Below are 26856 nucleotides of genomic sequence, written 5' to 3'. Positions count from 1 at the left end.
GATTTAGTTTATTATTTTCCTTATTCTAATAATTAATTAAGATAAGTAAAGAATCACATGATTTAAATTTATAAGATGCTAAGGACTGTAAATTTGTCAAGTCAGAAATAAATAATCAAGGCAAAACAGACTGATTAAAGGCATCAATCGTATTCAGGACCGGCATGCTTAGTTCTTTACGTGATATTATCGTTGGAAGTTGGTTCTAAACTGCTCCGCTTAATACGCATGTTTGCTACTCTAGACCTTTTAGGTCGTTGATTTCCATAGTTTTCGTCACTTTTCGATGTGATTTCCAATCAACATAGTCGTATTTGCTGCTTTTTTCCAAGCCTTTCTTAATTTTTACTATAAAATCAGATTTCTTTGATCGTTGGTAAGATTGCAAAATACACCTAATATTTTATATAAATTTAGATCTTTAGAAAACGAGAAATGTTACCTAGAGGCCGGCCGTCTTTCGTCCTAGCAACCTCCAGTTCTCTGCCCTTGCACCACTTAGATAATTGTCCTGATTTCGACGAATGTTCTCCAAATTATTTCCAGAGATTTCACCTGTCCGCCACACAAAATCCTCACCATAACCCTCAAAGAGAAAGAGCTAGACCCCATGATTCAGATTCATACAATAGTGATGATATGTCAAGTACCTCTGCTATATCAAGTAACACAACTGAAAAAGGTGTCAAGGGGATGGGTCGGGGTTCCGGACTAGTATATACTCCTCAACAAACAGGTAATTGGGGCTCCCAGCAATTTAACAAGAGATCGCAGCATGCCCAAAGAGAGCATGTGGTTAGTAGTAATAGAGAATGTGACCTATCACAGAAATCTGTTTATTTGTGTTCCCAATGTAGAGAGAATTATTCTGTGTGCCATGTGATGGGTAAATCTGTGGGTCGCCTTCCCCTAGTTTTACAGTGTGGGCACACTTTTTGCCAAGAATGTGTTTACCAAGGAATCAAAAGTAATAAAATAAAATGCCCCAAGTGTTCCATTGATTCTGAAGTCACTCACAAACAGGGACCCATCTGCCAGTCTGACCTACAAAGCATATTCCTGCCCAACTACCACATATTGGGCGTTTTGTCTTATAAGAAACCAAATAGGGGGATGACTGTAAAGAATGTAGAAAGTATATCATTTGTGTCATGTACCAGCAAGAAATCAGTCCAAAATCAAAATCTTCCAGACCCATCGGACCAGTGTTGCTTTAGCTCTTGCAGAAAAGAAGCCACTATTTACTGCCCCAGTTGCGAAGGAATTTACTGTCCAGATTGCTGTACTATGGTGCATAAAAGTGCAAAGAATCTAATAGCTCATGAACCAGTTCTGAGGAGGCTACAAAAATTTAGCCTGTCTCTTGAACAATGTATGGAACATCCTTCTATGCTGGTGGAGTTCTATTGTAAGATTTGCAAAACAACTGCCTGCTGTTATTGTTTTTTGAATAAGCATGATCATAAAGAGTATAAAGAAGACCTGGGCAGTGATTCAGATGTGAGCAAAGACCCATATAGGATTGAGCTATACCATTTAAGTGATAATGAAATGAAGGAATTCAAGCAGCTTAAGGAGACTGCCAAAAAGGTATTGAAAAATGTTATTTCAGCTCAAAATAAAATATTGCAGTTAGCAAATTTCGACGTTTCCACAATAAAAAAAGAGATTTATGATCATTTTGCTGATTGGCACGCTATATTAGAAACGTTAGAGAGAAAACTGTGCGATGATGTGGATCAATTTAAGACTAGTAATAGGGATTTGGACTGTATACAAAAGTCTTTGAAAAATTTTGCAAAAGAGCTCAAAGAGTTGGTAGCTTTCAATGAAGACAATATAGGTGATAGGAAACTGAATCTTAATGGAGCCCTTGAGAAACTAAGGCATATTGAAGATGTTCCAAGTTTTTTGCTAAACAATGAAGACCAGACTGACCCTATAAGGGTTGTTGTAGACAGCCTCAACAATTTCAGGGACTATATTAAAATAGAGACCTCAGACTCAGCCTATAGACTGGTTACAGAAAGAGAGCTGCCTGAAGACTATACTATTAAAGATCAAAATGATTCTGAACTTATCGATGCCATAGCAAGCAAATTAGATGAGGATGATGCCATAGAAAAAAGTATTGCATTGAAATCTCAGCATCTTCCCAAACTTCGGCGCTCATCAGAAGAGTCTTTAAAATGTAAGAGCACACACCAAAGACCAAGAGAAGTGGCAAGAAGTAAATCCGATTTGCAGAGAGTTCAGATTCAGCATATTGCCTCTATGGATAGTTTCTTTATTCAGTATCAGAGGGATCAGAATAAGTTTTTACAACTCAACAAAGATATTGAAAATTACCTGAAGATGGGAGGGGCGGAGGCAGTTGATGAGCCTCAACAAAATGAGTTGTACTTGGCCTGCTATTGCGACCAATCACAGGTAAATAAAGAGAAAATGTGGTGCAGAGCCAGAGTTCATGAAATTCGAAAGGAGGAGGACGTATTTGTTTATGAAATGTTTTTTATTGATTATGGAAAGACTCAGCTGGTTGAGAAGGGCAAAATTCGCGACCTGCCTGCGGTATTTTCACAAAAAAAACCATTTGCTATCCAGTGCATGTTGCACAATCCCATGAACGTCAACTGGAAAGAAAAGACACATATTTCCCTGGCAAAAATTCTTAATGGAAAGGAAATTTGTATTCTGGAGAAAGCACGTTGCCATGGAATTTTGGAAGTAGATCTTATGATTGCCTCTTCAGATGGGGGAATAATCTCTGTGACTGATATTTTGGTGCATGCTCAGAACTTGGCAAATCCAATGAAAGACAGTTCTATAGAAAGACAAACCAACTTTTGGCCACTACTGAAAGTGTTTCCAAATAGCAAAAAATTTGTCAAGAACCAGAAAGAAAAAGTGATTATTGCCAATGTCATAGACCCATACAATATTTTTGTTCATCTTATACAACACCAAAGCGCCTTCAAATCCATGTGTCACGCCATAAAAAAATCCTTTAAACGTCTGTCTGATGGTTGCATTCCCATTGAAGGAACATACGTCTTGGTCGAGTACCACAATTTAGTCTGTTTCAAGTATCATCGAGGATTCATCAAAAGCGTTCATATGAACTCAGACAAAGTCCACGTTCTTTTGGTTGATTGGGGTTTGAATGTGGTGGTACCTATTCAAAATATCAAACCAATAGAGGAGTGCTTTACGAAATTGGAATCCCAGGCCATCTTTGTTAAATTAGTTCACATTGCTCCTTATAACAAACAGGCAGTTTGGCCCACTATTTCCACTAACTTTTTGCATGTGTACAAGAAGTCTCAAGACACTTTAAAAATGGTAATTCAGGAGACTGATCCAGAACTAGAGGTTTCTCTCTTTGACATCAGTGGCAACGTTGATGTGTGCATTAATGCTTTAATGGTCGAGAATAACTTAGCAGATTCGATAGGAGTTTTATCCACTAAAGTGGAATGGCCTCAATATGACGATACCAATGGGGGATTCTCAGAGACGGACGGATTGATGTCGTCGTTGTTGAAAAGGGTTGATGAGGAAGCTAATGATGAATCTGAAGAGGAGGACAAATCAGATGTAGCAAGGAGGAAAATTGAAGTAATTAAAGTCGATTCCCCAGAACAGATTTGGGTGAAATTTGTGGACCTCCGAGATAAAGAGAATCATATGCTTAAGGCACTCAAGATTCATTATTGTCAGGAACAGAAAACTCAGTCTGAATGGAATGTAGGGGATTTGTGTGTCACTGAGTTTAATAGTGAATATGTTCGTGGGAAAATAGTAGAGCAATGTGAAGAGAATTACAAAATTTTCCTCTTAGATATGGGGATTGATGTAATAATGCCTAATGAGCAAATTTACGTGTACGATAGGTATTTCACGAAATATCAACAATGGGCGTACAAAAGTCATTTGACTAACATTCAACCAGCTGGAGGTACAGGTAAATGGAGTCTCGCCTCCACCGAAGCTTTGCAGCAAATTTTCGCAAAGCAGAAAAGAATATATGGGGCCATAGTGTTGCAAAACGACACCGATCCAATTAGTAAGAGTATTGCTCTGAACATATGGTATGGTGTGATAATTAGAGGAGGCCCATTAGATCCAGATAGACTTAAATTTGTGTCCGTTAACGATTCATTGGTCAGGCTAGGATTCGCCTTCAGGGTGACTGCACACAGGCCAGTAGTTATGAAAGCAGCGAATACAGATGATCAGCTTAAGGTAAGAAATGTGTGTTTTTATTAACTTGATTTCGGAATACACATCTTCCTTTAGGGTTTTGTGAAAAAAGTTCCTCAGGAGGCTTCATATTCACCGAAGCAAGAAGAAGAATTGTCAGCAAAGGAAGAAGAAATGCCTAAAGAGGGCAATCAAAAAAGCATCTCTTCAAAGGACACGCAACCAGATAGATTAGAAGAAAACTTAACTCAGGTAGGCACAAGATCTACAGATACCCTTAAACAATCTGACAAGACTGGGGCGATTACTATAGCGAAGAAAAATTTCGAAAATTTGAATGAAAGCACTGACCAGGAAGGGATTGAAGGTATCATTAATTTGTAGTGTTTTACTGTATTCAATTATTTTCTTATTGAATTTTCTCGTTGTTTACAGACACCAAAAAATGTTCCAATAACACCCCTTATCGCAAGCGCATAGTTTCCATTAGCGATTGGCTGCCTGCCTTCAGACTATCAGAGTCTAAATTCGACGTAAGTTAATTTTCAATAAATAAATGTATATTTTATGGCTTGTTTCAGGCTAGAGTGTTGTGCGTAGAGAGCGGAGGCTACCTCTATCTGCGCCAAAAAGAGTTGGATTGTGTCTATTATCAAATGGAGGCCAATATAAAGAAATTTTTCGAAAGTGAACCTCCTGACCTTCCAAATCACAAATGGCAGCCTGGGCAATTGTGCACCATTAAGTATTCAGATGGAAATTGGTGAGTTTTCCATAAAATATTGGTTGAAATTTTTATAATTTTGGGACACTGTATGTCACCTCTTATATGAGATAAAAGCCACATGCATAAAAATGAGGCTTTAGTCAGGAATCCAAGGATAACTAACTAGTACTTCGTCTATAAAAGCATGTACGGGATTGAAACTGTAGTAAACTAGTTGTTAGTCATTGTAAAGAAGGTTTTTAGTTCGGGTAAAAGCCAATATACTATGACACGAAACTACTAAAATTTCGAGGTCTATATGTGGTAAAGGGGGTATTTTGCCTCCTGCTTCTTTCAGTAATTCAATTGATCTATCATTTCTTATAAGGACATTGCCCTTTATTTTTAATTTTGTTTCAAAACCAACTACTACCTTTTTGTTTAGGTATCGCGGCAAAATTTTAAAACTCATAAACCCGGATTTGATCACTGTATATATGATCGATTTTGGTAGTGATCATGACGTGTCATCTGAAGTCCTCTACCGGGAGGTGTTGTTCACCAAGGTTGCAGCCTTTGCAACTAAAGTTAAGTTGGACAGAGTGAGTTTTGAAAATAAAATTGGTAATTTAATATAAAAAAAAACTTAAGGTCTATGCGAAGTCGAGCACTTGGTTAACCTCAGACTATGACAATTTCTTTGATCTTGTTACCGATTGGTGCAAGGTGATAGTCAAAGGTTCGAAAGAAGTAGAATTGCCTTTAGTGGATCTGTATAATATCAATGGAATTTGTGTTAATACGAAATTGTGCGAACTTTGTCCAAACTTGTCAAGAAGCCCAAATTTCCCTGTGCAAGGCATAGCCGAGGATAGTGATGAAGTCGAGGTTTTAACAGAAAATGAAGAAATCCCCGAGGTAACCCTTGATTTTTTGTTCTGTTTTGTTTCTCTAATTTCTTTTTCAGGCCCTGGCCGAAGCCTTAGCGGCAAAGTGCATGGAGGAAGGAATGTATGAAATCGATTTTTTGCGACCTCCAGACAATGTTGAAATGATGAAGTACAAATTACTACCATTACCAGAGAAATTCCAAATGGGAAAAAGGGTACATTCTCTAAGCAATACTAGATTTTGTGATTGTCAACTGAATTTTAGGTTGTAATGACAATTGGCAGTATTTTGGGTCTCGACAAAATAACCATCCACTTGCCATCAGCGGACACTGGCGAAGAAATGTGTGATCTAACTACTGCGATACAAAACATGGTTCTGAATCTGCCTCCATTGAATGGTATGCTAAAGATAGATGCTGCTTTTTAGTAATTGTAATAGTTTTATCTTTCAAAAGATTTTGTTGTGGGAGTACCATGTTTAGCCCTCTTCTCCGAAGATGGTACGTGGTACCGAGGCCGAATAATGGATGTAAAATCGCTAGATGCGGGCGTCATAAACGTGATGTTTGTCGATTACGGTAACTATGAGCCAGTGCTCACTTCGGAATTAAAAATGATCCCGGCGGAGCTCTTAAAAGTCCCACAACAAAGCTGGGAAGCCACAGTCAATATCCAGGTGTCAGATGCTGTGGACGTGATGACCGTCATGCCGGTATTAATGAGTATTTTTTTTCTCATATACAGTAGAAATCTTATAACGACACCGGTTATAATGAACAAAGTCTCTGGTCCCGTGGAATGTTATGGCAACTTAACGTTGATATCGACTATACTGAACAAACCGTCTATAATGAACACATTTCTTGAGGCGGCAAGTGCCTTGCTAACGATTATTAATGAACAATGCTTTGTACTGGTTGAGAATTGGTTTATTTTGTCGACTCTCACGAATGTTTTTAATGCTTAAAAAATGTAAACAATGTAGGAATTATCGTTGCAGGTAAATTATATCTTGTCTTACTTCCTTGTAACAGTATACCGCGTTAATCGTTCACTGTTGGGGAAAAATTCGCAGTTATTTATTGAATTAAGGCAGGCGAAAAATGTGTGAATGTAGTAAGTGAATTAAAGACTGGTCATTCAACCATTGAGGGCATTTTGAAAAACCGGGAAAAGATTATTAATCAGTTAATTAAGTACGAAAAAGTTTTTAAAAATTGGGAATATTGCTCATATCGATTTGGATGACTCTCCTTTAAAGTGGTTGAAGCATCAGAGAGCGAATAATATCCCCATCAATAGTCCTATTCTCCAGGCAAAGGCAAACGACTTGGTACCTTTATTGAAGAATAAAAATTTCAATGGTATTACCTCTTGGATACAAAGATTTCGCGCACGACACCACATCACTTTTGGAAAGGCATCAGGTGAGGCAGCTAGTGTACATTGCACTGTGACAAAATGACTAGATTAAGAACATATGGCCGAAAATCAGAGAGAGTTACGGTGATGAACAAATTTTCAATGCTGATGAGCTTGGTTTATTTTATCGTTTAACCCTTGACCGCTCTTTTAAATTCAAAGGTGAGAAATGTGTTGGCGGTAAACTCTCAAAGGAACGAATCACTGTCCTCGTTGCTGCAAATTTCACTGGTAGTGAAAAACGAATATTGTTAGTTATTGGGAAAGCGAAATCGCTGCGTTGTTTCAAAAATGTGAAACGATCAAACTTCCCAGTTGACTATGATTTCAACCGTAAAACCTGGATGACATACGTAATGTTTAAAAAGTTTGTGAAATAATGGGATTTTGAATGCAAGCAAAAGAATAAGAAAATATTATTAGTGGTGAATAATTGTTCAGATCATCTCACTATTGACAATTTAAAATGCATTAAATTTGTTTTTTCTACCTCCAAATACGACAGCTATTCTTCAACCTATGCATCAAGGGGTAATTCGATGTCTAAAAGCGCATTTTCGAAAGGCGCTTATATTCAGGACTTTGGAGGTAACTGAAAACGGTACAGACCTGACTGTTAGTGTTCTTGATGCCATAATGATGGTTTCAAGTTTCAAAGGCATGGGATTCGGTCACACAGACAATAATCACTGGATGCTTCGACTCTGGTTTAACTGCACACGAAATCGAACCAAATGATGAACCTGAGGGTTTCTGTGATCTTCAAACAGCTGCTTCTCATTTAAATTGTAATTTCTCTGTGGCCGATTACGTTGACGTAGATAATGATCTTATAACTCCACAGCAGCTTTCAGCTGAAGAAATCATTCGGCAACCTCAGATCGTGGAAGATGACGAGAAAATGGAAACTGAAGAGGAACAATTAGAATTCCTACAGCTGCAGAAGTTTCTGCAGCCTACTCAATCTTAAGAACGTCTCACGTTTTCTGCAGTAACTCATCGTGAAAAAGAAGCTCTTAATATTATCGCAAAAGCCGTAGATTTGTCGTCGATATAATTGCTACTGACGAAAAAACAGAATAATGGACTCATTATGTACATATATGTCAAATTTGGTATCCCTTAGATAGAAAAAAACAATCACAAGTCTAGGCAGCACTTCTTTATTCCTTTAAAATTGTGAATCGAATAAATCCCCGTACAATATGTGGGAGTGACCCAGAGTACATCCGGTTTTCCCCCAAAAAACTGACACCTAACCTTGCACATTCTTCTCATGCTCGCATCTCTTAATCATTCTCTTCACATCTCCACATATTTTAGGCGAGATGATAAACAGACCCCTTCCTCCTTATCTTTAACACAAATGATCTATTTTAACCAGTACAAGTTTATTCTATTTCTAACATACAATGGAACACCAGTAAGTGTCCGTGACATACCGCATATGTCCAGTAATAAGTCACGACACTACCTTTATGAGACATCATGTTTTTACACTTACATTAACGAATTGATAAGCAACCTTGCATCACCTTTTTTATGAAAGCTCATATACAGGGTGGCGCAATAGTGTGACAAAGTACCATATCATCCTTATTTTACAAAATTAAAAAAAAACTGTTCGTAGAAAAGTTATACTTGAACATGCAGCCTACATTTTAAAAATATTTTTTACCATATAGGGTGTTGCATAAAGACGGGTCAAAATGTTTATTCATTTTATTTAACGGAACCCCCTATATATTATTGTATATTTGGATTCCTCGTAAAATTCTCTCCATGGTAGGGTAATTAGTTTTAAATTAAATTGGGACGTTGTCTGCTTATGTCGAAAAATGTTTAAATTTGAAGCAAAACATGGTTCCATAACATGCGCTATAACTTTCAAAGCACGTTAATTATTTTAACAAAAACTGACACAACAGAAGACAAAGGGATGCTTAAGTGCCTTGTTCAACGAATAAGTCGATTTCTTATTCAGAATACTTTCTACAGGCCCTGCAACTTGGGAATATTCAAATTCATTTTTCTTGGAATTTTTAAATGGGACACCCTGTATTTACGTATCCTATATTGTTGAGATTTTAATCCTCTTCAACTTTTGTTAAGGTAACATTATACGCATTTCCTTTAGTTTTGGCGGAATACTCATTTCTTTAATACATTTGCAAATAAAACATGCTGCGTCTATTAATAGTTTAATTTTCTAGTTTGCCATGAAAGCCATTGACAAATTTTAAACGTCAAATTTATTATTTATTGATCACTTGTATATCAGTTGTAATAAATTTAAATATGAACTTTTCACAATCCGAAATGGTTGACATGATTTTCGTGTTGGGTGCTAGTGACAAAAATGCACTATTAGCTAAAAGATTGTATCAGGAACGATATTCCGAGAGAAGACAACCTGAAAAAAGGCCATTTGAAAAGCTTATGGAACGTTTTGAGAGGACTAGAAGTGTGGTATACAACAAAGTTAATAGTCAAAAACGATCAAGAACCGAAGAAAACGAACTAAATGTTCTCTTAACAGTGACTGAAAACCCGTATATTATTCAAAGCCAGCTATCGCAGCAGGTTGATGTTGATCGAAGAACCGTTCAGCGTATCCTGAAAATCAATAAAATGCATCCCTATCATATACAATTACTTCAAGAATTACATGCTGAAGACTACCAAAGAAAGCTAGAGTTTTGTCTGTGGACTCAAGACAAAATTCGGGTATAAAGAAATTTTGTTCATTTGGTGTTGTTTGGAGATGAGGCTACTTTTCACCAAAACGGCAATGTTAACAGGCATAACTTTCATTATTATGCAACAGAAAATCCACATTTTTGTAGATATAATACCCAAATCAGGTGATCCTTAAATGTTTGGGGAGGAGTTATCGGTGATAACGTAATTGATCCATTTGAGCAAAAAGTAACAGGAGAAGTGTATTTGGACTTTTTACAGAATCATCTGCCTGGCCTCTTAGCTCAAAGAGCAATTGAATTTCCACAGGAAATGTGGTTTCTTCATGATGGGGCCCCGGTCCATCATACAAGGTCGATCATCAATTTTTTAACTGCAACATACCACAATCGTTGGATTGGAAGGGGAGGACCTACCGCTTGGCCGCCTAGATCGCCAGATTTGACGAAAATGGATTTTTCTATATGGGGATTTGTTAAAGAACAAGTTTATAAAATACCTCCGACTACAAGAGAAGATATGAAAATTCGAATAAAAATTGTTTTCGCAGTATAACTGTTGAAATGTGTCGAAATTTAAGTGATGCTTTTGAGAGACGTCTTGAACTTTATATTCAAGAAAATGGCAGACACTTTGAACATTTAATTAGGTAAATGTCTATATTACACAGTGTATAATATTAATAAATTTAAATTAAACTATTAATAGACGCAGCATGTTTTATTTGCAAATGTATTAAAGAAATGAGTATTCCGCCAAAACTAAAGGAAATGCGTATAATGTTACCTTAACAAAAGTTGAAGAGGATTAAAATCTCAACAATATAGGATACGTAAATACAGGGTGTCCCATTTAAAAATTCCAAGAAAAATGAATTTGAATATTCCCAAGTTGCAGGGCCTGTAGAAAGTATTCTGAATAAGAAACCGACTTATTCGTTGAACAAGGCACTTAAGCATCCCTTTGTCTTCTGTTGTGTCAGTTTTTGTTAAAATAATTAACGTGCTTTGAAAGTTATAGCGCATGTTATGGAACCATGTTTTGCTTCAAATTTAAACATTTTTCGACATAAGCAGACAACGTCCCAATTTAATTTAAAACTAATTACCCTACCATGGAGAGAATTTTACGAGGAATCCAAATATACAATAATATATAGGGGGTTCCGTTAAATAAAATGAATAAACATTTTGACCCGTCTTTATGCAACACCCTATATGGTAAAAAATATTTTTAAAATGTAGGCTGCATGTTCATGTATAACTTTTATACGAACAGTTTTTTTTAAATTTTGTAAAATAAGGAAGATATGGTATTTTATCACACTATTGCGCCACCCTGTATATATATTATCTATTAAATGTGATTTTTATATTAAATCAAGATTCTTAATTCATAAATCATTTATTATAACTATAATATATCGGTTATATTGCACATTGTTCGTTATAGTCGATGTATCAGTTGTAATGACCATCAGTTATAAGGAACAAAATCGTCGGTCCCTTGAAGTTCGTTATAAACGATTTCTACTGTATAAGGTATTTACGTAAACATGCGGCGCAAATTTAAGGGGAAAAAGGTTCCTATGAACATTTGTTCGGAATCGCTTTGTTTCCGAAATACAGGGTGTAAAAAACAACCCAACAACTCAGAAAAGGTCGCCAGTCCCTTAGAAAAAGATTGAATTCATGTATTCTGTTGATAATACTAAAAAAAAAACTTTTTAAAACTTTCATAGAATGTTCTTAAAATTACTCCGTATGTTTAGGATATACCTAACCATACGATGATACGCCAGCAAAACAACAAAAATCATGAAAAATTTTTTTGCTGGTGGTTGTTGGGCATTTGTCTCTGGAAAGTACTTTTATTGTTATCTCATGATTTTCTCAGTTAATGAAATCTCTGGACCGAAAGTGCAAGTATGTTCAACTCGTCACAGAAGACCCACTTGTGGTAGATTTATATGACCATAACAGTACTCTTTGTTACCAGCCTCTGATCGAAAGCGGAGCAGTGAAGGTCCGGATAGACAAAAAGTAGTTGGGGCTATTAATGTAGTTTAGATCGTTTATTTCTTGTTTTCAGTTCAGATTAATCAGAGTAAATAGATAGTTTATTATAGATGACCCTATGAGAAGTTAAGATTTAATATTCCAGTGTGGCTTTGCTTAAGGAAGTATTAGTATTACTTGCATTATTATTAAGTTTGCTTCCTTTCCGTTGAGTATTATCACTAGATTCTCTTTTTATTAATTAATTACAGGGAAACTATTTTTACATTTTTCTACTTTTATATAGAATAAAATATTTTGTTTAAATTAACGTTTAAAGTGAATTTTTAAAACCAAGTTACAGAACATATAGGGTGTAACATTTAACTTGAGATAATCTCGAATAATAAGTACTTTATGAAAAAAAATGTCTATTATGAAAGTTTAATTATTCCGCGGGGGAAATACATTGTTGCTAAAATTAGTGCCCTTCTGCCCCTTCTTGTAGGGGAGATGGTGAGTAACTTTGATTTCTTAAATGGCATCTTTTATTTTTTATTGCAGATTCGAATTCTATGGCAAAAAATGTGTAGAATTTGTCTTGAACATTTTTTTCGATTTACGATAGATGGTGCTGTAATCAACGAAATTTCATTTTCCAACTGCTTATCATTTACTGGAATATTTGGTGAAATCTGCTTTAAAATCAATATAAACAAAAACTTTTTGCCATTAGTTTTTAAAGTAAGTGCTCAAAATGATGGCTTTCAATTTGAATGTATTTATTAATCTATATTTCTAACGATCGAACATAACCAAGTTGTGCGTCTGCTGAAATTTCAGCGCAATAAAAAGTAGGGAATGCCGTTTAAGAAATCAAAGTTACCCCTCATTTCCCCCAAAATAAGGGGCAGAGAGGCACTAATCTTAGCATCAATGTACTTACTCCGCGGAATAATTAAACTTTCATAATAGACTTTTTTTTGTAAAGCACTTTTTATTCAAGATGTTAGGATGTCTCAAGTTAAGTGATACACCTTGTATAATTGTTTGGGCTACGGTTCAAATTGCGAGACATCAAAATGACAATGTAAATAAACAATTAATTTAAATTAATGGTTTTGGTGTTATTTAGTTTATTTGGGCTTTATTTGATGTACACCGTAAAAACGTACTTATTTAAAAAATGTAACTGCGAAAATTTAAAAGAGAAGGTTCTGAACGAGAATGTTACAATTGTTTACGACTCCAGGCCTTCTAAATTCTAGGTTTCCATAGTTTCCATTATGTTTCCATTTTTGATGTAATTTCCAATTTTAATCAACGCAAACATGTTTTCATACGATTTCTCCAATATTTCTGTTTATTATGTATTTTTGAGATTAATTAATAGAAACTAAAATAATGAACACGCAAAAATGCAAATAAAGACTTAATCAATTTAAAGAAATATTTATCAAACAAAAGTAAAAATATACATCTTTTAATTCGCACTAATTACTTTCTACTTCTTCCTTTCTTACATCCTTCAATTTAGTATCTTCTTCCATTTGTCCTTTTTCATCATTACCAGAACTAACATTTGTCGGAGTTTCTAGACTGTCTTTTATCATACTTTCTTGTCGATTCTCAAAGGCCCTATTATTACCACCATTATCTTCTTCCTTTGCTGTATCACCACTACCCCCATTTTTTCTAATACCCTCCGAATCTTCCTCTTCTTCCTCGTCCTCATCGATAATACTAATATCTCTGACAGAGGGTCGATGAGACCTCCTCCATGCTTCCGGCTCCACTGCAAACTTCGTTTTTCGCAACAGTTTACTTCCGAGCAGAGTCACCAAAGCTGCTCCTATTGTAGTGGTGATCATGATCGATAAAATGCAGACTGTGATGATTTTCTTTGCGTATGAATATTCTTTGGAGGTTGAGTCCGTTATGTGGGAGAGGGCTATAGGTGCCAAAGCAGCCTAAAGAGATTCGTATATGAGGAGGTAATCTGCAAACCATGCAAAACTCACCAAATTGAGTTAAACATGATAGGATATAATACTTTAAACAATATCTGGGATAAATCATAAGAATGATGAATTTCAAAAATTGTGGTTTGCGTATTCCTCACACAAAGAATTTTTTGTGTTTCTTAACTTATTGATGAAATGATTATTTACTTGATGAGTGCGAAAAGTGACTTCGCATGTGGTAAGTACAACATATTCTCTTGAATGTCACTTTCTGTTGAATATTATTCCGGACTGTGTGCAGTGAAGTTACTTTATCACACTTAAATCAATGCGGTAATGTACTCTTTCCGTACGCAAGTAGAATATTACCTGAACGGTTGCTTTTGGCATCCAAGCAATTGCACAAAACAGTTTCTCTTTGAGATTCAAGCCACAACCAATTCCCGTAATGAGAGTGGTAAAAATTCTTAGAATAACTCCCAAAATGAGAATTCCAATGCCTATTAGCACCACAACGCCATGGAGCTCGTCAAATCTCATTTGAGCTCCAGTAATCCCAAATAACACCTGAAAGTTAAAACTTGAATCAACTGCAACCAAGATTCATCTGCGAAATGTATAGAAGAATAGAATGAGAGATAATCTGTAAGATTTCGGCATTTTTACCGGCTCCACAATCATCCAGAATATGCCAAAGGCTGTTGAAGCAGGGTTTTCTTCGATACTCCAGCCTTGTCTTGTCCAAAAAACTAACGAAACAAAGGCGGCCACTACAGCCCCTAAGGGACCTGCACCCCCATAACCTAAATGCTCACTAAAGTAAATGGCTGCCATTCCTGCTGCCAACAGCATTAAAACCCTGAAGGGTACCTATGGATCATGTCACGTATACACCGTCTCTCCTCTTTCTCACTGAATTTTATTCTTTACCAGAAATTTGTCGTTTCTTTCAGGCACATAACGTAATAAATATCCGAAGAAAATGCCGAAGCCAAAACCTCCGAAAATAGAAACTGGGCCTTGGAGAATTAAAGAGGTGACTGAGCTGTGTATGAACATAATGCTCTTTATGATGCCGAATGCTGCAATTGAAGTAGCATCATCAATGCTTGCCACTGCGATTATTAGGGTCGGAATTCCTTTGGTTACTCCATATCCCTTGGTACGCAATCTGGATTAAACAGATTAATGAATTTTCTAGGTGTAAATGAGGAATTTTACCGAAAAAGGCACGGTACCACCACGGCTGGAGCTACAGCGGCAATAATGCTCCCAAGTAAAATCGAAAAATCCCAAGTCATTCCCAAAAAGAATCTCGATGATATGGAGCATATTACTGCCTCCACAAGCCAGGGAAATAAACTGAGCTTCACTACAATAAACTTGAGTCTCCACAGGGCTTTTGGGTCTAGGTCAAGACCTGCCCTGATTAGGATTATGACTAATGCGCCATGTCTACGATTAAAAAGACTTAAACTTGTTTGCATATTACAATATCACTGCTTATTAATTCTAGTCTGATATTAATAAGTGTGTCAATGGCCATTCAAATTCAAACGTACCTAAGGTATTTCTTCCTCTGATTCTAAATTTACACGCTCACTTCACCATGCTCACTATGTCTCTCCCTTACCTGATTTTATTAGCAACTTCTGCAAATGAGTCGTCTAAATTGACAATTCCTACGTTTTGTATGAACAGCCCCGTAAAAAGCATTCCAATCAAAGCGGGAAGGGTTGTCAGGCTTGTTAAACATCCCCCCAAATAAGCGCAAATACTGATCAGAATTAATTGAAACAGTTTGCCATGGGGAGGAGCTGCAGTTTCTCCTATAAATTTATGTTAAGATATAAGACATGTAAAACATGTATCCGGTGCCATACCCACAATGGAATATATAGCGCACCAAGACAAGAGACCTATTAACACTAAGCAGATTATCCTAGAAAATTGCCTATAAGTAGGGAAGAAAGGGTAGGGGCAAAACTTGGGCCAATTTCGTGGTTCCCATGAAGGAATATCTTCATCCTCCCCTCGGCATTTTACACAAAATTTATACCACCAAGACCTACAAAATATATATGTAAATAAAGGAATAAAAGATGAATAAAGTTTAAAATTTTACTAGTACCGATTATCATTTTTGTTGGTTGCAAGGTACTGATTATCAGTACTCGAATAGCTGTGCGTTTTGTATATGCCTGAAAGGATATCTCCATTTTTCCTTTTTCCTGTAAATAAAATAGAGATGGAATCAATTTAGAAATCCACGCGGTTTGAATGAACCAAGCATAAAGCCCTACACCATTCAGGATTTACCGTGTATGATCCCATAGGAAGCAGATTCTACAATTGGACTATGCAAGTGCAAGATACCCTTCCCTTTAGGCGAATCTGGTCTAATGATTTCATTCCCTTCAACTATGCTTACTCTTCTTTTAGGAGTCTCTAAAAACAGAAATATTTTACAACTTGTTTTCAGATTGTCGGTGCATGTTATGTATGTAAAATACGAATTGTCCGCTATACGGAAGAAAATACTGAATACTTCATGAATAATTTTGGATATTTATTAGTGTTCCCATATACACAAATAATTGCAACAATGTACAATGGAGCGATATCCGGTGACGGTCATTATACCGTTAAAACCAGAATTATTATTATTCCTCCTCTCCGTGTATTGAGAGGCAGTTTAACACAATTATTGTATAATCAGGACAATAGAGAAGCTTTTTTAACTTACAGTAAAAAACAGAATTGCCAAACAGTTACTGATTAGAATAATAAGGAGGCTTCATGTCATTACTGTTTTTTATTCTGAGAGTGTATATTGTTCTTGAGACACTGCAGGAAGTCATATAATTTAATTAGCAGTTACTTAAGGACAATTTGTATTTGAAAAACGTATACCCCAATTACTGCTGCATTGGTGACGGAGGACCCAACTTTGAGAAATCTACAATTTGTAATAGTAATAGTTTAGATTTGTTTTATAGGAATTCAAATTAGAATTCGTGACACTCTACAAAAATTAATAGCACTTTGTATGAGAAAAATTGAAGCTTTGGCTGATACAGTTCTCATTTGGCACCACTGTGCTGAAGTCATAAAATCTGATTTAGCGCCACCTACCCCATATTATAATCACCTTGCTAGCCTTGGACTATGAATGCAGATAACACGTACGTTATATCTTCTGTCTTGATTAAAGAATGTGTATTACAAAAGGATGATTAAGTACTACGCAATAGGAAATATTAATTTTGAGCTATAGGTCAGTAAAAACAGTGGTGGCAAATGAGAATTTAAAAAGAAAAAAAATAAAAGGTTCCATTTTTTGTTTTGGGAATCGTGTCTAAAAAAGTTATGTAAATTATCATTTTTATGCCAAATTGGGGGAAAGACAGCTTCGATTCTGAACGAATTTCAGGCATAAAAAAGTAATTTTTCGTAGAGAAAATGTCTTGAACTATTGTATTTGAAGTATAAAATTTCAGAGTTTTTCCTGTATACAGATGGAATGAAATAGTGTACAAAAGAAGACATGATCTCTCCTATTGGGATATTTTTGTTGAACAATTTGAACGATAAAACAAGTCGATTATCATTAATTCTTGGGTTTAAGGAAGATTCAACAACAAAGGTCTTAAATCTTAAAATGCCTTCATCTGAAAAATCCAGTGAAGCTTCAGAACTTGGTAGCTCAATGCAGGAATATCCACATAATTCGTACTTACCACTCTCCTCTGAAACTGGGGTGATTGTGATATTCGGTGGCGGTGAATTATTGCGTTCCATAGCCGCGATCCAGTACCACCAACGCGCACTTATCAAGCATTATGGGTACCATCCGCCGACACGGACTGAAGATTGCAATTGCGAATCGCTGTTCGTTTGACGCCAACCTACACCCCCTACCTTCTAAACAATGCAATTACCTATTAAAAGTGCCCGTTTATAATATGATTATTCCAGACGGAAATTTTTATTAATGTCGGCTAATTTAAATGCCAATAGAGGAAATGGTCGGCATGTCCTAGATCGGTATGTGGAGATATGGCGCGAAAAGCTATCAAGGAGTTTTTGCTTGGCAATTTTTTGTGGGTGTATGTAGATGAGAAGATTAAAATAATATAGGGACTGAAGTCACTTCGGGTTAAATAAATCGTTGTAAAGTCTTCGAAATCGTTACACATACATACGCATCTATCTTTATTCTTATATATCTACTCTTATTAATTTTAGTAATTATTTTCATATTTAATTGAGAAATACTACAATTCTAATAATAGATTTAATATCTACGTGTATTTGTAATATGTATTTTTGGAAAGATTTCTATATACTAAAAATAGGAGAATATACTACTGATTTCTAGGTGGAAATTTCCTTCTAGAAGAGTTGAGAGATTAATAGAATAAAAATTACGGTCGTACACAAAAAAATTTCAAAAGGGAGTTAAATCCGGTTTATTAGAAATTAATTTCAAAAAATCAGTTATACTCTATGTCATATTTCTTTATTGCAAATTTAATCTTGTCAATTAGTTAAAATCGCAGGAATAGCAAAGGCGCTTTGCAATGGACCTCTAGAACCAAAAAGCGTTAAAATTATGGTCGTTTGAGAAATTATAAATAGAGCAAAACTTATCTTTACGTGAGAATTTTGAACGTACGTTGCATAAGATTGCCTTTTTAAAGGGATAAATAATCATCAAGGTCTAGTCAATTACTTACTTGCGAGTGCAGAAAGATTTCTAATTTTGCAGAAAGGATGAACAAAATTTTCGATGTTAATGCCCAAAAAATAATTTATATATATATAACTTAATATATTCACTTTAATCTTCGCACGTCGGAATGATTTTAAAACTCTTGTTTCAAACAAACAGAAACAATTGCTTAAAACTGAATGTAAATATCACAACTAAGGCATATTATTCATACAATAATACAAAGGGCAATATTTGTTAACTAAATGAAATACAGCCAACTAATCTGATTTAATAAGGGCCTCCCCAGCCGCGTCCTCTTCTGAATCCGCCACGGAAGCCCCCGCTACCTCCTCTGCCACGACCTCCGAATGCTCCTCCTCTTCCATCGTATCCGCCGCCGCCGCCACGGCCATTAAAACGCCCACTATAACCACCTCCTGCAAACAGTCAACCTTTTGTTTTTAACTGAAAAAAATTAAGTTACCTCTGAAACTAGCACCGCTTCCACCTCGGAACATTTTTGATGGGGGTCCTGAGTACGTTCCCAATGAGTGTCCTCTAGGCGGCCTTTTTCCCATACCCATGTTCAAAGGCCCAGATGCCGCTCTATCTATTTGGAAGCTGCCGGCATGAAGCTCACAAAGGCTTCTAATGCAAGCCACAACCTAAAACAACAAAAATATAGTATAAGTGTATGCAGTGGGTGTAAGTCCACCGCTTATCAAGTTCTAAAAGAAGGGAGAATTTTGGAACATTTTAATTACTAAAATAAAGTTTCTATGTCATTGAACTTCTGGTAAAATACTGCACTGAATTTTATGTGTAAATTGTCAAAATTGGATTTTGACTGGTAAATAAACAATGACGTAGTTAAGAGACATTTATTAACGCCATGAAATCAGATAGAATAGAAATACGCAGTTATTTTCGTAAGAAATATAACCTGAACAAAATTTAATAATTAAGCGTAAAACAACCCTAAAAATTGTCAGTAATAAGGACGATGTTGCTAGTTCTTAACAAACTTTAATTATTTTATTTTATTTCAGATTGTTCCAACGTTTGCTGGAATAATTGTACTTTTTGAAAGCACCTTATACATATTTGATTCTCACCTTCCGGTCAGTCTCGCTTAGATTCATGATCTGTTCAGGGTCCTGGGAAATTCTTACCACCAGACTTTCGAGAGCAGGCCGCAGAGCCACAATTTCTGAAGCTATCTGCGGATCCATGGTCAGATTTATCCAATTATCCAGCCGAACAACCCCATCAATCCAATCCACCTTCCGCGATCCAAACAACAAGAGATGAATGGGTGTAATCATCGACATTTGCTTGCAGGATACAGCCCTAGTTCGAATCTTTTCACCAAAAACAAAAAAGGGATATGCGAAATTTTGCTCAAAATTGCTACAGTTTACCGATGTTTTATGGATTAGCGCGGCCTTGCTTTCAGTGGTTAAAACCTGAAAAAAAGTCCCAAATTTCCTCAACCAACAAATACTTCGGGGAATAATAAGCACCTTTCTTTTCTCTTTATGGTAACAGACATTGGGATATAACCCGTAACACATCAGGGCCATCACCATGTCCATTCTGGCATCAGGCCCGACAGTTTCCATAGCAAGTGGCGCCATGGTTTCCTCGGGAAAGCCACAATTGTTGAGGATTTGCTGTAACTGAAATTTAGCTTCCCATGTTACTCGCATAGTGGGCATGCTGATGCCTTTATAGTCGCAAAAGCGAATCTCAGCTTCTTCTCCGCCCTGTCTTGCTTGTTCCCACAACTAAAAATAATTGGTGTATGAGATTTTGTGTCGAATCCTTGACAGTTAAAACAATAAACAACATTATTCAACATTTTAGTGAATGCGCTACATGAATCAAAACATGTTAAACCTTATTTCCATGACTGAGATTAATACAAGTGGCTAAGGTTTGAATAAAAAATAACAACTTTCGCAAATTTGTTGAGGTCTCTGAATGAATAAAAAAAATGTCCAAAACATTTATTCCATGTTCATATTCTGTATAAATTGTGTGTATCTCTTAACAATTGACGCGAACAGAGAATTAATCGCAATTGAAACGTAGTATATTATTGTCAACTGGATGTTTTGTATAGGACGTATATGCAGAGTTGTCGATATTAAACACAAATTTACCTCAAAAGCTGTAAGCATGGCAACATGATCCGAATGCCTATCTCCCGCTAATGCTCTCTGGTGTCCAGCCAATCTTCTCTGTCCTATATCTAGAGTAAATATCTCCGGGAAAGTGGAAGAATTGGCAGCCATAGTGGCTAAAGGTCCACCGCACATAAAAATGCAACCCAGTACCATCATTTTTCCCAATCTGGGTTCTATGGGCAGCTTGGCAATGATGCGGCCCAATGGGGTCAATTCGTCATTTTTATCCAGGCATTTCATTTCTCTAAGAAGCACCTCCGCTTCAATAACAGCGTCCAGTGGTGGAGGTTCAATGGCTTTGGATAGGAAATGGCCGATTTCTCCGAGTCGTAATAGTTTGATGCTGAGGGCCAGTTCGTGCAAGGGAGTTCTGAACATTTCTGGCGTCATGTACTCGTCTAGTTTATCGAATCTTGCCCGGGAGCATAAATGAAAGCATATACCTGTTTTAATGAAAACGCCAAATTAACCAAAAAGTGTTCAAAGATCTATTCTATATTAATATATATTAAGAATAACAAAAACACGCCAAATTGTTAAGATTAACTAATATTATGATTCAAAAAAAATTGTTAAATTGAAGAAAAATCGGTAAGCAGTAACCAAAATTTTAATTCACAGTTTTTCACTTTCTCCTAACAGGATAATGCGATGATTTTAATTGTTAAGTCTCACAAAACTCCAAAATACGCTAGAGTTGTAAGCAAATTTTACCTGTCGAGCAACAGAGCGCAGAGAAAAATATTTAGTTCGATTTAATAGAGCAGAGGCACACTAAGAAATTAGGCGTGAAGTTGGTAGCAGAGTTAAAAATGTGTAGTTTACATTAATTCAGATTGTCTGTCTATAAATGATGCCGTTATAACTTCACTAACAGGGTTAAAAGTGTTTTACCAGGTTTAACACGTCCGGCTCGTCCTTTCCTTTGTTCCAAATTGGTGCGAGAAGCCCAAACAGTGGCATAGCTAGTCATATTGTTGTGAGAAGTGAACATTTTTATCTTGGCTTTACAGCAATCCACTACGAAAACTACGTCATCGATGGTAATGGACGTTTCCGCGATGTTCGTTGCCAAAATGACTTTGGTGACATTTGGCGGCACCGGCAGGAACACTTTACGTTGATCCTCTCTAGGAATTTGTGAATGCAGGGGCAAAATGCAGTATTGGCTTCCTCCGAAAATCGGGTGATTTTGTAGGTGTTTCATCAATGCGAATATGATATTCCAGCCAGGTAAAAATATCAAAACGGCACCTGAAATGGAAGGTTTTGAAAAGTGTTAAGATAGCTCATTATAGGCAAACCAACCTGGAATATCCTGTTTCTTAATATAATCCAAAAGCGATTCCATAAGTTCGAAATCAATTTCCTTTTCATTAATGCGCGCCATCGAGTTTTTAGTTTGCACCGAATAATTTGCACCTACCACAGCGTTCAAATTTACATCCGAATCGTCAACAACAGTATCCTCATCCCCATCTTCATCTTTCTTGGTTTTATTTTTCTTCTTCTGGTCCATCGATGGGACAAACCCAGTTAATTCTACACAATCCTCCAAGAAGTACTGTTTGACCGGGAAAGCCTTGCCTTCAATTTCCAAAACAGGACAATTATTGAAATATTTGGAAAACAACGTGGTATCGATGGTAGCACTCATTAGAATGACGCGGAGATCGGGGTAAGTATGGATCATGTCACGCAGAACTACCATGACGAAATCACTGTTTACATCACGTTCGTGGATTTCATCTACAATTACGTGGCTGACACCTCTTAATCCATTTTCCAATTTTCTCAGTAATACACCAACTGTGCAAAAGAGTACGGAACCATAAGGACGAGGTAGGACTGATTCAAATCTTACAGAGTATCTGAAAAATTCAATTTAAAGCTTGTTAATAGTCATTTCGAATATAGAAATTGCAAGTGTGAGACGACTCGTTAGATTTAATTGAAAGTACATAAAGTGCAACATTAACAGTGTTACCATTTTGACAAACTTGCCGATTTGTTCAATTTGATATCACAAGAAATTAATTAAGAACTTTCATTTAGGAAGTTAAATTTGAGCTACTTTGTACAGAGAGATACAGGAGTTTTCTAGCCATACCCAACAGCTTGTCCCATCTCCTCGGCTCGCTCATTGGCTACTCTCTCCGACACGGAAACTGCTGAAATTCTGCGCGGTTGAGTCACTACGATGCTGCACCAAGCCCCTTGACCAGACATGATGTAGTCCTCCAAAATGAATTGGCAAATTTGGGTTGTTTTGCCTGAAAAGGATAATTGTGTAAATTCAAACCCATGGAGAAAGAATCAATAAAACCCAAATCTTTGATGTTACTTACCGCATCCTGTATTTCCCCTTATAATAATCAGTGGATGATCATTGATAGCCTCCATAATCTGAGCTTTGAAGTTAAAAACAGGTAAATGTCTACGGTCGACTTGGTTTTGCTGCCACTTGGTATCACTAGTCTGCTTCAGTTTTGCCTCTTCCAACATATGCTCACTTATTTGATCCATGGTAGCAGTTGCCAAGAAGCCTGCAAATCTAATTTTAAAACGCTCTAAAGCTCACAATAGCAATAAAGGACCTTCGTCAATATTGCAGCCAGTCCATGGGTTCCAGTTTTGCTGTGGTGGAGACCACGGCACCACCCCTGCCTAAAACATTAAATTAAAAAATATCCCATAAAGGAATGGAAATTCAACTTACTTGCACTGGGGCGGAGGGATGAAAATCATCCAAAACATGCGATGATAATAAAGATACAGGCTGATCAGTGCTTTCTAACTTAATTAATGAAGGAGTGACCTCCAAAGTTGTCAAAATGTTACGAACTTGCTGTTGTAATTGAGGAGACACTTTCACCTCAAATGGGGACATTTCAGCAGCATTTTTCTGTTTTTTCAGCGTTCCTGAAATTGTAATTTTGATAGTTCTCGAAGTGGTTAATAGTTTCTAGGAAATTTTGATTGCTTGTTGGTATTTTAATAACAGATAATTTCAACAACTTCACACAACAAGCTTCCCTAAACTTACCTGAATACGCTTCAATGACCCCGAGATGAAACAATTGTCTGACCATTGAAAGAGCACAGCTTTTGCTTGCCATTTGCTTGTTGGAGCCTCCATCTCTGCCATGGACCACTCGGCCAAGTTGTTTTACATAAAAGCTTATTTCAGCCACGAAAGTTCTGTATTGTCATAAAGTAAATACTGTTTTAACGCAATACTAATTTAATATTTATTAGAATTTTAATTAATTAGAGGGTGCGTGACATAAAGTTCTGTCAGGCTGCTACTTAGATCGAATTCTTGGACTATAAAACAAATCCATTTAACTCACCTCTAATAAAAACACCCTAGTAAATGAGGAACAGCTGAAACTCTTGTGCAAAGGAAGCTAAAAAAACCAGGATTTATTTAAGGCTTCAATTTTCTTAAATAGGGAATAAACAAGGAAAAATAATATTTGTTAAGCCAATTGTCGCGAACAAAAAGTATTTACTTTGGGTATTAAGATAAAACATACTTTAATTTAGTTGTGTACAATTATCTTAAATTTCCCTACCCTGTCCCTGGAACAAATAGCTGAAATGTAGCTCAATGCCGGTGAGTGAACTAGTATAAAATTTATTCAAATTTCAACATCTAGTGTGGGACCAATGGCCTCAATACCCAATTCAGTAGTTGGCTCAACCATCAAAATTCAAATTTATGAGGCATTGTTTATTCCCTTTTTAAAATATTATATTTTCTTTTTCCTTGGCACAGCAAAATAAAATGCAATTTACTTTTTAAAAATCACTTATTTCAATGAGCAATTGACCAATAGCTGCCAAATTATTTTTTCATTTGGCAATGATTAGTCTATTGCATACACAAAAAGTGAACAGAAAACCACAAAACTCAACACAAAGTGCAATTATTCAGGACTTTATTTCTGTATGAAAAGTCCTAAGTAAATGCAGAAACTCTTGCAAATAAAAACTTTCAATAGGTCTTGGTTTTTTGCTCCACATGAAGTTCCAGCTGGTCTACACTACTCAACTAAGGTTTGATGAACAACGAAAATTGCCAAATTGGCTATAATATCCCAATGTGACATTTTCATTAAAAAATTCTCACACTATTTACTATCTAGCATATTGCAGAGTGTCAAAAATTCACTTTAGCAATATGCTGAAATCATGCTGGGCTGAAATGTTTAAAGTCAAATACCTGACATGATCAGGGCCAACTTGTGTGTATTTATAATCAGCATTAATTCTGTTGCTCTGCATAAACTGATGCAGCTTGGACTTGGCATTTTCAACAGTCCAATTGCCATGAATACTAGCATTGACATCTAGATCTTCAGCTTCTTCCATACGCTTCTGTTCTTGAGCACGATCCATGTAGTGCCATTTATTCTGTTCTGCTCCTCTTGGACGATAGGCTTCACCAAAGCTCTCAGGTCCCATTCCCTTTTCAAAAACTTGGTGTTGAGGTTTGAAAGGGAGGGACTCTGACATACTCTCATCTGTTAATGGTTAATTAGAAATGTTTACACTCAAATATTATTTATTGTGTAAAAATATAACAGAACGAAATACTTACTTGATCTACTTAGTTGAGGAGCAGCCTCCAAATCAAAGGAAATGTCATTTTGGGATACAAGCCCTTGTCTCACTAAATAGTTAATAAAATCCCTTGCCGCATTACTTTGGGCGTCCTTTTTGTTAGTAGAGTTACCAGCCCCCACATAGTTAATTCCTGGAATCCTCACTTCACAGAGGAACCTCTGTCGATGTTTTGGGCCTATGGTTAAAATAAAGAACATTTTACAAAATTTGTGAGCAAACCTTGATTTATGCCGACAGCTACATTGATATGTATTGAAAAAACAATGATCATAAAAAAAACTTCAGAAGGCATTAAAGTATTGTGTGTGTCTGTAAGTAAGTGGAGTGTCTTCGATGAATTTATTTGTTAAGTTGTCAATTGCAGATTTCTCATGGTTAATAGTAAATTATTTAAGTGACCTCCTATGTTTACGGTTTACCGCCTAATGCTAGGTGTTTTTCCAACGACAGTAATCACTGAATTGAAAATTGCTATTTAAAGGGTGAGTTGAAAGAGCAGCAGCTCTTACCTGTGGGCCTGACTTCAAAACTAGGCTCTTGCATATTCTTTTGGCAGTACTGATGCAAAAAGGACTTTGAGTCGCCCATTGCAACAGATTGTTGGTATGAATTTGATGATTATTCGATACTCAAATATAACTATTTTGGGGTCTTTGCTTAGAAATAATTTGTTATGATGTCAAGTACACAAAGCCAAACATAAAGCCAAGATGTGAAAACTAACCTATTTTTTCATTAAATTTGAATTGTGAGGGCTCTGTGGCGGAGCCAGCAGCGCGTGCAGTGTCACTCGTCTAATAATGGCAGTGACAGTGCACTACGAACCAGAGCAGTATCTCGGTTCTGTAGAGAACTAAAACAACGGCGGGAAAACATTTTCCGTAACGGTTTCCGGAAATACATTCTGGATAGTTCGATCCAAACCATATAAAACCGTTGGCCAGACCACCAACGGCCTCTCTTTTCTCTTTCGGGCCTCGCACCCTCCACATGTACTCCAACTGGTAACAATCATACTCTGTACATAGTAGAAATAAGTTTATTCTAAGTTTAGTAATAAAACACATAAAGTTTCTGTTTTACGAGTTCTGTGTAGAAATCCTATTTCTGACACCCAATGGAAAACGCCTAGTGATTCCATACCTCGATAACGGGACACCAATAATAAGACTAGAGAAGCGCAGTTGTATGTATAAATAGTTGCATGCAGGATTATACAGGGCCTTCATTAATGATTGTCTACCGCGTGACCAAAAATTTAGGCAACCTACCATGCATCGGTTGGTTAGACTATTCAGTTCCATAAAAATTAATTAACTAAATAAAATCAGCTGGCAAAATTTGTCACGGGCGGCGTGAAGAGTAGGAAATAAGGAAATAATTAAATCTCTAAGATTATGATTATGTTACGGAAGTTTGTACTTTTATTGGAA

General features: G+C 36.4%; 3 protein-coding genes across 6 annotated transcripts in view; 1 reads left to right on the top strand and 2 right to left on the bottom strand.

Annotated features, from left to right (window-relative positions):
• Window positions 1-17818, bottom strand: part of LOC136419500 (sodium/hydrogen exchanger 9B2-like) — a 90536-nt gene extending 72718 nt beyond the window's left edge. Inside the window, exons 1-10 of one of the 3 annotated variants that reach the window (XM_066405881.1) lie at window positions 17626-17817; window positions 16205-16333; window positions 16017-16116; window positions 15769-15953; window positions 15519-15714; window positions 15107-15340; window positions 14816-15056; window positions 14552-14755; window positions 14255-14452; window positions 13400-13891 (exon numbers count right to left, since the gene is read on the bottom strand). In XM_066405881.1, coding sequence (XP_066261978.1) covers window positions 13415-13891; window positions 14255-14452; window positions 14552-14755; window positions 14816-15056; window positions 15107-15340; window positions 15519-15714; window positions 15769-15953; window positions 16017-16116; window positions 16205-16333; window positions 17626-17686 — 2025 coding nt within the window. In that variant the 5' untranslated portion in view covers window positions 17687-17817 and the 3' untranslated portion in view covers window positions 13400-13414. Of the gene's footprint in view, window positions 1-13327; window positions 13892-14254; window positions 14453-14551; window positions 14756-14815; window positions 15057-15106; window positions 15341-15518; window positions 15715-15768; window positions 15954-16016; window positions 16117-16204; window positions 16334-17625 lie in introns of those variants that run through there. The other 2 variants (XM_066405882.1, XM_066405880.1) reach the window with 2 other exon arrangements.
• On the top strand, window positions 320-13408 carry qin. The gene is made up of 10 exons (XM_066405879.1): window positions 320-4245; window positions 4300-4570; window positions 4639-4736; window positions 4785-4966; window positions 5355-5511; window positions 5561-5827; window positions 5877-6014; window positions 6065-6200; window positions 6258-6514; window positions 11821-13408. Exons 1-10 carry the CDS (start codon window positions 436-438, stop codon window positions 11968-11970), a joined length of 5466 nt encoding a protein of 1821 aa, XP_066261976.1. The 5' UTR covers window positions 320-435; the 3' UTR covers window positions 11971-13408.
• Window positions 17819-18340: 522 nt separating the features above from the next.
• Window positions 18341-26109, bottom strand: mle (maleless). Of its 2 annotated transcripts, XM_066401773.1 has the most exons (15): window positions 25933-26109; window positions 25398-25598; window positions 25020-25320; window positions 23838-23992; window positions 23511-23713; window positions 23389-23458; window positions 23140-23337; window positions 22902-23064; window positions 22100-22662; window positions 21686-22045; window positions 20768-21234; window positions 20126-20389; window positions 19718-20068; window positions 19087-19267; window positions 18341-19039 (listed from the first exon to the last, which is right to left on the bottom strand). In XM_066401773.1, the coding sequence occupies exons 1-15, from the start codon at window positions 26009-26011 to the stop codon at window positions 18891-18893; spliced, it is 3705 nt and encodes a 1234-aa protein (XP_066257870.1). In that variant the 5' UTR covers window positions 26012-26109; the 3' UTR covers window positions 18341-18890. The 2 variants fall into 2 exon arrangements, with proteins under 2 accessions (XP_066257870.1, XP_066257877.1); XM_066401780.1 differs by lacking the exons at window positions 25020-25320; window positions 25398-25598; window positions 25933-26109 and adding an exon at window positions 24145-24201 and having other exon boundaries at window positions 18344-19039.
• Between the last annotated feature and the right edge of the window lie 747 nt (window positions 26110-26856).

The sequence above is a fragment of the Euwallacea similis genome, chromosome 2 (genome assembly GCF_039881205.1).
Source record: "Euwallacea similis isolate ESF13 chromosome 2, ESF131.1, whole genome shotgun sequence".
NCBI classification, from domain to species: domain Eukaryota; kingdom Metazoa; phylum Arthropoda; class Insecta; order Coleoptera; family Curculionidae; genus Euwallacea; species Euwallacea similis.
Note: the sequence above shows the minus strand (reverse complement) of the source record. Positions and strands in the feature narration are given on the sequence as shown.

Coding starts and splice junctions, on each gene's coding strand:
- qin (XM_066405879.1), top strand. CDS start 436: ATGTTACCTAGAGGCCGGCCGTCTTTCGTCCTAGCAACCTCCAGTTCT. Junction 4,967..5,354: donor AAGTATTCAGATGGAAATTG/GTGAGTTTTCCA, acceptor CTTTTTGTTTAG/GTATCGCGGCAAAATTTTAA. Junction 6,515..11,820: donor ACGTGATGACCGTCATGCCG/GTATTAATGAGT, acceptor TGATTTTCTCAG/TTAATGAAATCTCTGGACCG.
- mle (XM_066401773.1), bottom strand. CDS start 26,011: ATGGGCGACTCAAAGTCCTTTTTGCATCAGTACTGCCAAAAGAATATG. Junction 23,459..23,510: donor ATCCCTCCGCCCCAGTGCAA/GTAAGTTGAATT, acceptor TTAATGTTTTAG/GCAGGGGTGGTGCCGTGGTC. Junction 23,338..23,388: donor TGGCTGCAATATTGACGAAG/GTCCTTTATTGC, acceptor TTAGATTTGCAG/GCTTCTTGGCAACTGCTACC.